At 34.1% G+C, this 13486-nt stretch overlaps 1 protein-coding gene across 1 annotated transcript in view; it reads left to right on the top strand.

Moving 5' to 3' along the window:
- Positions 1-13486, top strand: part of VWA8 (von Willebrand factor A domain containing 8) — a 393066-nt gene that overhangs the window by 234367 nt on the left and 145213 nt on the right. The window contains exons 25-26 of the mRNA XM_003806896.6: positions 3783-3988; positions 5616-5767. Of these exons, the coding sequence (XP_003806944.2) occupies positions 3783-3988; positions 5616-5767 (358 nt within the window). The remainder of the gene's footprint in view (positions 1-3782; positions 3989-5615; positions 5768-13486) is intronic.

Raw genomic sequence — 13486 nt, 5'->3', positions numbered from 1 at the left:
TCATCTATGCATTCACCACCTCCAGTCTTTCCAGTTACTCCCTCTACTACACCAAATCCAATAACTCTTCAAATGTATGAGAAGCTTCAATCCATTGATCCTACCACCTTTTCACCTACCCACCTTGATATATTTTCTTCTCCTTTACCCAGCCTTTTTTTTTCTTACCCAGCTTCAATTCCATGATCTTTCACATTTATGACTCCCTTACATATATTCTTCAGCTTCCCTTTTCCTCTCTTAGCTTGTCCTATGCACTTGGAACCCCTCTGCCCTTGAGAGAGAGAGAGTTGGTTACTGCCAACTCTCTAACAACATTGAACCTACACATGTGCAGCTGAATGTGGTTAGAAAAAGCCCAAAACTGACCAATCTCATTTCAGATTCTTAACAATGGACCTCAAGTGTCCCTAAATGCAGTCACACCGTGCTTCGGTAGACCTTTCACTTTCCTGTTCTCCTAGGGTAATTCATATCTTCTCTCTCCTCGCAGCTCCAACACTGCTGCATGAATTTCTTTTTGTTTTAAAATTATACAATACTTGAACATTCACTTACTGCAAGAGATTGAAATATAGAAGGGCTTATGGAGGGGAAAGGGAAATTCTCTTTCATTTTCCCACCAGTCTCATTCCTTCCCCATTGCTAACCAGGATTCAGTTTACTGACTTTCTTTTAGATTTCTGTTATTTTCTCCTGTCTTCCTACTGCACTGAGAAAAACGAAAGCAATTAAAAACAAATGTCCACAGACTCCTACAACCAAGTCTTCCACCTATGATGCCCTGCTTTCCCACTTGTTGCAGGTAAACTGTTCACATTCCCATCTAGAGGGAGTCCCTCCAGATGAGCACCAGATCCCGCCTTTTGAAGGTTGCTGCTCTAGCTGTTCTGCCCTCCCTCTCCTGTATCAGCAGCTTCCCTCTCCTTACATTATTCCCATCTGCAATCAGGCTATTTCCTTCATCTTCAAAACACACACACACACAAACCTCTTAATCTTACTCTTTTTGCGATCTATTGCTACTTTTTTCTTCTCCTTTGTAACAAAATTCCTCACAGTCATTTGTACTCAAAAGAGTTGTCTACACTTGCTATCTCCGTTTCTTCTGCACCATCCTCACTTAATTCCATTCTAATCAGATTTTTGCTCCCATTACTCCACAGAAACTGTTCTTATCTAAGTCATTAGTGACTTTTCTATTGCTAAATCCAGTGGTTGATTCTTAGTCCTCATCGTACTGAATCTACCAGCAGTATTTAATATAGTATATAGTTGATACAGTTAGTCACTCTCTTCTCCTTGATGCATTTTCCTTCACTTGACTTACAATACTTCTTCAAGTATGTTCTTGGTTTCTTATCTTAATAACTATTCCTGCTCAGCCTTATTTGTTGGAGCTTGTTAGAATGTCCCAAGGCTCAGGCCCTGGTTCTCTTACCTATCTATACTCATTCCTTTAATAAAATCAGAATGTGTCATGTTTTAGACTACCAATTATATGCCTGTTATTGCCAAATATTCATCTCCAACCCAGACCTTCCTCCTGAACTTCACACTCATATCCAGCTTCCAGTTCAATAGCTCCTGTATCTCGAATTTAACATGTCCATGATGAACTTTTTTTCTTAAACCTGATTAATTTATAGTCTTTTGTAAATCTCTGTTAATGACAACTCCAAATTCATTTTTTGTTTCTCTCTTTCTCTTATGCCCTTTTCCAAATATCCTGCAATCTTATTGGCTATACCCTCGAAATATATTCAGAATTATCTTACTTTCCCCATCACTTCCATTTGCCACCATTATGATCTGAGCCACCATCGTCTCTTACCTGGATTACTTCAAATAGTCCCCTAATGGGTCGCCCTGCTTCCAGCCTTATTCTTTGTTATGAACTGTGAAAGATCTAAGAGTTTACTCTACTTTTAAGCTAACAAGTTAGCCTGCCACAGACGGCTTTCATGGCAGAAGACACTAGACTCCTGAGTTACAGACAAAAGAGGAATGATTATTCAGCAAAAGCAGTAGTCAAAGTACCAGCATTTGTGCTGGTTCCTCAAGCCCCACTTCCCACAGGGCAACAGAAAGAGGGCCAAATGATACCTGCACTTACAGTGAGATGCCTTATAGAAGAGGAACCCAGAGCTTAGGTAACCCAAATTACCTTCTCACAAAGAAAGAAAGAGAGAGATACAGAGAGAGAGAATATATTTTCCAAGGCTGCACTGTTTGCTCTTCAGATATTCTTGGAAATACAGTCAATGTGGTCAGTGCCTCTGCTCACAAGATATTTATATTCCTACACCCTTTCGTGGTGTGTTCACAGCACAGTAGTCCACGCCTCTGCTAAAATCCTCCATGGCTTCCCATTGTATTCTGAGTAGAGGTACAAGTATTTACAACAGTTTGCAGTGTCCTACACAGTATGTCTCCCACATCCTCCTATGTCTGTAACCTCGTGTCCTGTACTGCTTGGTGCTGCTCTATCCACTTCCTCTATTCCTTCCACTCTGCTCTCCTGCCTCTTCCTTCCATATGCCAGGTATGCCTGCCTTAAGTTCTTTGGATTAGCTGTACCAGCTGCCTGGAATGCTCTTCCCCCAGGTATCAACATTTGCTCAGATGTTACCTTCTCATGAGATTTACCTGACTGACCTCCCCCAGCATCACCATTTCTACTGTCCTAATTAATCATTATTTGATGAGTGAATGAATGAGGGGTCAATTGTCTTTTTATGTTAGTGATAGGTTTTATTTTCAGCAAAAAAGGCAAAAGCCATTCTTCACCTTTGTATTTGAAAAGCTTTAGTATATGAGATAAAATTTTGAAGATATCATGGCTTTCATTTTATTCAATTGCTTTTAAATACACACATACAAAATAACTGTTCAAATGGTTCCTAAATCAAAGTAAGATCTTATTGCTACCTTACTAGATATCCTCATTTTCTAAAATGAACATATTAAATAACGTAAGTCTATTTACTTTTACTTCATTTGATCCCTGGTCTCTTAGATTATGAATCAATAGAATTATTTTTCTAGTACATTCTCATTTCCCTAAATTACAGATGAAATATTATTATGTTTCTACATTCCTTTTCTTGATTTTAATTCAGACAATGTCTCTACAGGTTTACTCTACCAAAACTAACCTCTAAAGTATATTCTATCAATCTGCACAAGATACAAATTTTTTAGAGAGTGATGCTACTAATTCTCCCTTTTTTAGTACATAAAGAAGCATTTATATGAGATAGATGTATATAATTTTTGAAGATACTCAACATTTGTTGAAGTTAAAAAGGCCGTCTCAGAACCATTTGAAATATATATTCCCATTAATAGAAAAGGAATAAATTATCTAAACTCTGTTTGCATGTATGCATTTTTTTTAAAAAAGTGCTAATACAGGTCTGGAAAAATAAATGTGCTAAACATTAAGACTCAGTGCTTTTTGGGGAGGGAGTGGCATTGGCATAGACTTAAAGGAGAATTTTTTTTCCTCTTTGTATTGGAATATCTCCCGGTGAGCATGTATTCAAGTATTATGTAAGTTTTTTAACAAAAATAAATTCGTGGAGATAAACCATCCATCACCCAGTTTTCTTTTCTTTTGCTTCAGTCTTTTGCTTTCTTCTCTGTACCATCCTATTGTTGGATGGGCTTTCTATGCTTTGATGAGCAACCAGTGGCTCTTTAAACAACCATTCCATTTTTTCCTGTGACATCGTAATGGATTTGTTGCATACTGAATGTGAATCTTTTCTCTCCTTTAGGTGATATTTTTAGCTGCCATGCAGTTGATAACCCCAAACCCCACTCGGAGCTCGAGATGCTCAGACAGTATGGACCAAATGTGCCTGAGCCCATCCTTCAGAAGCTTGTGGCTGCCTTTGGAGAGCTGAGGAGTTTGGCTGACCAAGGGATTATTAACTATCCTTATTCTACCAGAGAAGTTGTCAACATAGTCAAACATTTACAGGTAGGTATGGCACACACCTGTACCTAAGAGCCATCACTCTCTTTTTTATTTTTTCAGACTGTACAGTTTGTACCAGAGTTTTTAATTTCCATAAATACAATAATGAGTCAGATTACATGATTTGAAATGTGTATAATCTAAGTTATAAATATGGTAGGCCAATGAACATTATTATCTGTTCAGCTTTTGAATTAACTTTGGCAAAGTCTGTAATCATTACCAAGGAGTTAGGAAATTTGGTGGGAGGCTGTTAGAGGGCAGGTGAGGCAAGAGAGTGAGTCAGTGGGGAAACCTTCCTGTTCTGTTCTTTGGCTTTTTACAACAAGCATGTGGTATGTGGGTAAAAAATATTTTCATTTTGAAACAAATCACATGGAGACAACAGTAAACAGAGTAGGAACTAACCGTACTGATTAAATACCTGTAAATACCGCAAGGAAGTTTCACAAGATAGAGTAGGCAGGAGAATGAAATTTCCTGCGACCATGTACAATGTGTACTCCACCTTAGTAAAGAAAACAAACAAATAAAAAATAATATAAATCTTACTTACAGAACAAATAAGGGTCTCCAAGCTAACAGTCACAACCCAACAACTGTTGACCTCTGCCTTATCCCCAACCCTCCAAGAAAACCCTAGAAAGAAAAGTAGAAAGGTGGGGCAGTGAGAGTACACACAGGGGAAGATGTTGATCCAAGGATACAAAGTTCCAGTTAGACAGGAGAAATAAGTTTTTGAGATCTATTGCACAGCATGGTAACTATAGTTAATATCAATGTAATGTATATTTTGAAATTGCTGAGAAAGTAGATTTTAAGTAATGGTTGTACCATAAATAAAGGTGTGTTAAATGATAGATATATTAATTAGTGTGATTTAACCATTCTGTAAGGCATACATACATTGGAATATCACATTGTACCCCATAAATATATACAGTTATTATTTGTCAATTAAAAATATATGGAAAGAAAGCAAGATTAAAAATAACAGCTTTGTTCTGCCTATAAAACCATAAGTCCAATTCAGCCAGCTCAGAACCCATCACCTAAAGAAAATCAAAGCAGACCCAGGAAAGGACTCAGAGGACATGAGCAGTGTAAATTCAGTTGTAGTCATACTTGTTTTCTTGCCCTCTACTGCTCCCTGTTTCTCTGTTGTTTGTACTTTTTATGTTCTTTCCTTCTTTTCTTGTTGCTTTATCTTTTCTTCTTCATTTATTCATAGACTGACTTTTCTGAAAACTTCGGTATAGATATTTAACACGCTCCTTTACATAACTAGCATTTGTAAACTGTTCGATCTGATACTTATATTAAAGGCAGGAGATTTCAGAAAGCAGTGGCAATCACTGACACCAGGATCTAGGCACTGCTCTAACATTTGAGAGGAGGAACTCTTTCCCCTCAAATTCTGGCATTTATTTAAAAAGGAAAATATTGTTAAGTCATCTGAGCAAACACTGAAAGGGAAAAATGTCTACATTCCTACTACCTGCTTATTTGACAAGGCCAGTAAATTTCTGCTGTAGTTCATTTGGTCATTATTGTCCTATCCATTTCATAAATCTTTATAATGTTGTATATTTTATCACATGCATAATAAGGGAATTTTTTTTTAATACAGAAATTTCCCACTGAAGGTCTCTCCAGTGTAGTTCGAAATGTGTTTGACTTTGATTCCTACAACAATGACATGAGGGAGATATTGATTAACACTTTACACAAATACGGGATACCTATCGGAGCAAAGCCTACCAGTGTGCAGCTGGCAAAGGAGTAAGGCAAATTCAGTACTCTTCTGATTCTTAAATGCTGATAGTTCTTGATTTATCATTCCATTCTACAAAACTGAGTTGCTATGGAAATTACTTTCCATGAGTAAGCTTTTCAAATACATGTATATGTTGCTGTTTGCTGGCTGCTTTTCAGTTAAATAGCATTATTTATAGGCCTGTAAATTGAAAATTTTGATTATTATGTATGTCCCATGAGTAGATGTAATACAGTCAAATAAAGGGAAATATTTGTTTCTTTAACAGTCTCAGTCCTTTTGTTGAATTACTATGAGTATTACTATTTCGTATAATCCAGTGCACATCATTGTATGAGCATGAAAATCACATAGAGATAACGTACATTTAGTTGATATGTTCTTATTTCTGTTACTATATAGTTTTCTTTATGATCATTTTCTACATTTATGATCATGTTAACTAGAGAGATTTTTGGTTACTTATGTCAGCTTCATAGATGAAAGAGGTAGTAAGAACTAGTGGGTTTATTTCATGTGAGCTAGTTGCCTACCCTTTATTTTATAATCATAGGCTACTACTTAATGTTAGTTAAGAATCTTGCACATATGGTGTTGATCAGAAAAGTAATTGACAGAGTTTTTTAGTAGAGTAATTAACTCAGCACAAATTCACTAGAAAATAGTTTTCAATATGCCTAACTTATTGATAATGCATCTAATACCATCTTTGTCTATAAAAATAGTTAATTATAAATTCATAGGGGATAATAATCACTTTTAAATTACTGTTCAATTTTAGCCCCAAGAGGAGACACTATCTTTCTGTAGAAAAAATGTGTTAAATATAAATATAAATCACTGATTATATATTAAATATAAATCAGTGATTAGCAAAAAAAAGTTGCATATATATATATAATCTCCAAGGTGTATACTCATCCATATTTATTGATTCTTTGAAGTCATTATAAAAACTTGTCAGGATATATGCCAATAGAAATAAATTATTAAAGTATCAGGAATTTCTAAAAGAGAAACAAATATTTCCCTTCTGTGTTAAAAGAATAAGATGGACTTATCTTAGAAATTATATTATCCGTGCATTGGTTTATATTATTAATGAATAAGTAAATTATTTTCCAGAAGAATGACTGGGTGGCAGTTGCAAATGCATACTTTTTTTTGGCACAATGCTATTTTACTGATGGATTAGCAGTCCTTATGGGCATTTGAAACTAGGTCAGTAATTTAATGGGTATAACAAATTGTCTGTATAAGAGAGTTCAAGAGATCCTCTTTAATATGCAAACTTTCTATTATAAATTTTCTTTAATATGCAAACTTAAGTTATTTACTTCGTTTTTGTAAACTCCCTTTATTTGTAGCTGGAAATAAGATGGCTTTTATTACCATTAACAAATTTATATAATTAGAGTACTGGCTTTATGGAAACTAAGCTCATGATTTTAAAACAATTTCTTTTTCTACTCTTGCATGACTATAAATAAAAATTAAAATACATATTAATTGGTAAGGTTAATCATGAGAAAATTTTTACTTATAAAGCAATTTTAGTTTCTAAGGAAGAAACTAAAAATGGTTTAACTTATTCATTGTCATCCTCAGTTCTAAACAGAAAAATTATTGCTATGGCAAGTTAATTCTAACTCTAGTACTTTTGAGTAGAAGCAGAAGTACTTTGAGCCTGGAAACAAGTTGGTCACACTCTTGCATTACAAGGGGATAGAAACAACTAGTTGTCCCCCAACCGCATATAGCTAGAAATAGACTTAAGCAGATGTGAAGGAAGAGTGAATTTTCCTTTTAGAAGGAGATCAGAGTAGGCTATAATTTCCACAGTCATTCAGAGCAATTTTTTCCTCATCTGTTAATTGCAATAACTTAGGCTGCTCAAAAGTAGTGTTGTTTTATTGCCCTTCTTGAAATTCACAGGTTCCGTAGCAATTTCTATCAAATTATCAGCCTTGTACTTAGAGAGAGTAGGATGACAAAGTGAACAAAGTAATGGCCTGGGAATTTAGCAGTTAGTCATATGTTCACCTGTCTACCTGGATCAGACATGGAGAAACAGATGACAAGACAGAATCCTGCCCTCAAAGAGCTCACCATTCCATTTTGGTCATTTGAATTTAGAGAAGTTACTTAACTAATTCTCTATTGGTATAGAGGGCCTTTTCTTACACATAGCATATCTATTTGATTTTTAAAAATATTTTTATTTTTAAATATTGAATATTTAAATATTCAAATATTTAAAAATATTAAGGAAGTACACTGGGAGAAATTATTTTTAAAAATATTTGATTTACCATCTAAATCAGGACATTTTTGAGAAAGGCAGGTGGAGCTATTGACAATAATTCTGTAAAAAGAGTGTAAAATAAGACTGCCCTGGCCAGGCCAGAATATGCAATTGTCTTCATCGTGGATCATCAGTAAGGTTCCTTTCTATTCTAACATCCTTTGAATTTTAATATAATCTTAATGTTTATCTCATCTGCAAAAACAAACATAAAAATATGTGATACTAACACTTTTCATTCCCCCTCTCCACCCCTGCCCCCCAAGTAGTGTACTGTTGATGGTAATCACATAGACCGCCAAAAAGTTAGTCTTCCCCATGCAGTCTTTGATTTCACTTTGACTTTTCTAGACCTTTTGCTAAACCAGTTCTTGTAGGCTGCTTCTACCCAGCTCTGCAGCTACTGTTAGTGGGGAAGATACACATTGGATTTCAGTTCCTAAGGAAGAAGGATAAAATGGTTTAATACTATTAGTATCTTTTTGCCCTGAATGAACAGTTCTTGCTACAACTTAATTTTCATGTTCTCTAATCCAACCGCAGTGCTTATTGATGGGAGTAAAGTTACACTGAAACTAGAACAAGATGATCATACCCACAGTCAGCATGGGGATGGAAAGATAATTGGCCACCCACTACATATAGCTAAAAAGAGATATAAGTCAGATGTTTTAGAAGGGGGAATTTTTTTACAAGGGCCAAGATAATACTAAACCACTATTTGTGTAGCTATCTACAGCACCTTCTTCCTCAACTGAAATCAGAATATACTTGTCTGTTCAGTAGCGGTGATGTTATTTTTGTGTTCTTTGGCAAAATTCCCAAAAGAGAGATGCTGTCACTTTCCCTTTTTTTCTCCTAAAGAGTGCAGTGATGTTATCTATCTCACAGGTTTCTGCACGTTTTTTAAAGGCCCAATGTGATGAGGTGAATTTAACTTGTCTTCTTTAATAAACTTTTGCTAAACCTGGTATTTTTAGACTGAGTCTTATTGGGTGGTTATTTTATTTTACTTGATCCTGCCATAATGGAGCTCTTCTTCCTTATCTGCAAATATATTCCCAGACCTTAGTACCAGGATCAGAATTGGCTACCTAGACCCCACCCACCCACTGCATTTGCCCCATTCCACTAGTACTTCCTGAGATTTGTTATTGCTCCTCTTTTAAGTTTCTAATACATGGGACAGGACATGCCAAGAGAAGGCAAACATAACCAAATAAGGAAGTACACGGGAGAAATTATTTTTAAAAATATGAATACTATGCTTTATATGGGGGTTGAATTTAATTCTGTGACATTTGTCCTGTAGAGAAACAACTGTATGTCATCTATGAATCAAGAAAAGATGATCATCCCCACACTCAAGATGGGGATTTGGCCTATAGAGAAACAAGACAATTGATGCTATATGTGTGTGTTGCATGTACTAATGTCATTTTGTCAGTATTGTAGGGAGAGATAGGAGGATTTATGTTAAAATTGAAACTCTTGAATTTTAAATGTTGTTATTGGAAATATCTTTGTAACATATATATTTTAAGAGAATTAGGTCCAAACATCCAACCAAAGGCATAGATTATCTGCTATACTTCAATATAGACAACTATAAATATAAACTTTAAAGCAAAGTTTGCCTGTTTTTTCCTCAAGTGAACTTTTATGTCTGAACTTTCTTTTATTTGGGAATAAACATACTGCTAGCACATTAGCACTTCCAAATTAAAAAGTGTGTTTCAGAATAATTTATGAAATCTGCTACACTGGGAAAACATTTGTTTTAAAGAAAGAAAAAAATGCTGTCTTTTTCATGAAATTTCCATTTTAAGAAACTTATACACTATTTTATCTTAAATTTATATGTCGCTCTAACTTTCCAGTTCTTAAGATGAGAAAATTGTCATTTCATAGATCAACAATGAAATGTAAATACTTCTAAATATAATTATAACAACAACAATGTTATGATTATATTTCATAATAATGGTAATAATGATGGTAGTACAATAATATTGATGATGGTAATAGAAACATTTATAGATAACTACGTACCAGACATATTTCCAAGCACTTTCTTTACATAAATGTATATAATTCTCCCAACGGACCTATGGCATATATATAATATTATTGCATCTTGTAGATGAGGAATTTGAGGCACAGAGAAGTTATGTAACTTGCTGGAAGTTAGAAAGCAGGGGTACAGCTGGGCTATATGTAATATTAATTCCAATTCTAAGGATGATATAAACAGATTGATATGTAGATTGCAGGGAATTTCTAGATCAGAGTAGTTATTTAGATACTGAAAATTATCAATAGTTTTGGCTTAAAAGGACCTTGGGATTTTAAGTAACCAACTTGGAACTCATCATTGACCGTGATGTCATGTACATATAATATACAAATTCTTATTCTTCAAGGAATTATAACAAATTCAGATGCTTGGATTTTAGCCATAGTTCAAAGTGAAGAGTAACCACGAAGCAGATAAATAGAGACTTTTGGCACAACAGAGATCATTTTGGAGACCTCTTCATTCTCATTTAAGTTTCCTTTTCTTGTGACATATGGAGGATCAAAAAATAAAACACAAGGTGATTCACTTAGAAAAATAAAAACCTTAGAAAACTTTGTATGACTACCTTATATAAGAAGTATACTAGCCATCATTTCTTCTTGATTTGGAACACAAAAGAAATTTATAGACTCTTCTCAAAGATTGTGGTAATTTTTTAAATAAGCATACAGAGAAATTGTCTCTATCCTCTGAAGTTACCTTCATGTGTTTTTCTCTCCCTGCCTTCTCTAGGAGACACACATTCTATAAAATATTTAAATGTTCATTCTCTCTGCTCCAAGTTCTTTGCCCTTAATTCCATGGATTTCTTTTTTTAATGCTACTTACTTCATATTAAGCTACTTACTTCATATTAAGCTACTTTTCCTCCCAGAGCATTCATTGCCTATTTGTCACTAGCAAACTAGCTATTATTTAACAAACATCCATTTCTATCAGTCAAATAGAAAAAAAAACTAAGGAAATTAAAAAGTTTTTTAGATGTTGGCTTTCTTTATGATGATATTTACTAAATGAAGAATGGCATCCCATTTATTTTTAAAATTAATCAGCAAAAAGAAAATAAAAACTCCTGTAATATTACCATCCAGAAATAGCCATTGATGATCCTTCTAGACTTTTTCCTGTGACTGTATGTGTTATTTCATGCACTGAAAAATATTTCTTTCTAATTATTTTTATTTTCTTGAGTCTTTCTTTTTGACATAATAGAAGAGATATTCCAGGAGTTCTTCTTAAGACACTTCATTCACAAGCTAATTTGTTGGAAAGAAAGTTATCAAAAATAAATTTGATTTAATTATGTCTAACACTTCTTTCCCATCTCTACTTTTTCACCATTTCCCTCATTCCTTGAAATTGTAAACTTATTTTTTCTAAACATAATGAACAAGATTCATAAAGTATATGAGACGTTCTCATCAGGATTAAAAACATTAGTATCAGTGCTTTGTGTCTTTATGCATAGGTTTAAATGTCATCATCCTTTTCAGACATTTAAAAATGCTCTTGCCAGATAAACTGCACATCTAAAAATAACTGTGAAATGAGACTGTACTTTAAAAGTGTCCTGTAGCTGGAAAGGATGCCCTAATGAAGTCTTGTAGTTACTCCTCAGATTTCCTGTTGTTATGCATTTTCTTCCTGCCTTCTAATGCTTTAATTAAAATTTTTTACATTTTGTGTTTCAGGCAAAATAAGGTAACTTTGAATTAACACGTTCTAAGACCATAATAGCCAATATTTTTATTAAATGTAATTAACAGGTTCACTTTTTAAACTATTTCAGAACACAGTGATAGCTGTTTGTAGTGGTTGTTTTTGAGAGAGGCCCTAGAAAGAGAAAAGGATGCATCACATTTAGTAATATTTTAATTTTCTAACACATGTATTATTTTCTACATTTTATTTGTAAAATGTCTATTGACTCTCCGGACACTGGAATTTTTCATTTTGTCCTCTTATTTAAATGAAAATTTTAAAGGCCTGTGCTGAAATTGCTGTTTCTTAGAACCTTTGCCTCCAGTACAGCAAAGCTTATACCACACAGCAGTGCCTACTCTAATGGCAGAACATTGGCACTTTTGCCAACGGCAAGTGAAAAATCAAGTTAACTAGGCATTTCTATGGCATTTTAACCAGAAGTTAAACCTACCAATGCATAAGTAAGTTTATGCATTGGTAGGTGTCAACATAAACATATCAAGTGAGGGTAGACAACACATTTTTAAAGCAGCAAAAATAAAAATAGTTGACATTTATTAAGTCTTTATTAAGTGCTCTAAGCACTTTACAAATGTTAACTCATCTAATCTACATTACAATATTGTTTTTTCTATTAAGTAATTTTTTTCTATTATCAGGTTTTGGGGTATGTACATTTGTGTGTTTGAATCTGTTTTACAGATTAAAAAACGGAAATTCAAGAGACCTTAAATAAATTCTACAACCAATAAGTGATAGAACGGGGCATTCAACCACAGATCTCTCTCGTTCCAAACATCATCTTTATGTTTAGTCAACTGTTTTCATGGGAAAAGCCATGCAATACAACATTAGATATGGAGATTTCAAAGATAATGGAAGCTTTAGAGTTGTCTTTCAAATTCTATTTTCTACCATTTGGGAACATGGATCAGATATTTGCATTGAGGACTAGGCCTATTGTTTTAATTACAGTTTTCCTCATATTAATGTTATTTGTCATTGATTCCAGAAATTAATAAACACATCCCTTCTATAAAATCTGAGCAGATTATCTTAAATCTTTTTTTATTGATACATAATATTTTACATATTTATGGAGCACATGTGAGTGTTTGTTACATGCATGAAATGTATAATGATCAAGTCTCAGGGTATTTGGGGTATCCATGTCCTTGAATATTTCTCATTTCTATGTGTTGGTGTCATTTCAAGTACTGTTTTCTAGTTACTTTGAAATATACAAAATGTTATTGCTAAGTATAGTCACTCTAGTCTGCTATCAATCATTAGAACATATCTCTTCTACCTAACTGTATTTTAGTACCCATCAACCAACCTCTCTTCATAAGCCCCTCCCACCCACTCAACCTTCCCAACCTCTGGTATCTATCATTCCATTCTCTATGTCCATGAGGTAAGTTTTTTAGCTCCCACATATGAGTGAGAACATGTAGTATTTGTATCCTAAATCTTTTCTCCTGCAATAAGGATTTGCTTTTGCTTTAAAAAAAAAAAAAAAGTGTTTGCATTAACAAATTCTTCAAAATGAATAGAACAATTCTTTTTAAAATTTCTTTTTTTTTTTTGTTTGAGATGGAGTCTCGCTCTGTCGCCCAGGCTGGAGTGCAGTGG

This window comes from Pan paniscus, chromosome 14, assembly GCF_029289425.2.
Source record: "Pan paniscus chromosome 14, NHGRI_mPanPan1-v2.0_pri, whole genome shotgun sequence".
Classification (NCBI taxonomy): domain Eukaryota; kingdom Metazoa; phylum Chordata; class Mammalia; order Primates; family Hominidae; genus Pan; species Pan paniscus.
This window is presented reverse-complemented; position numbering and strand designations above follow the sequence as displayed.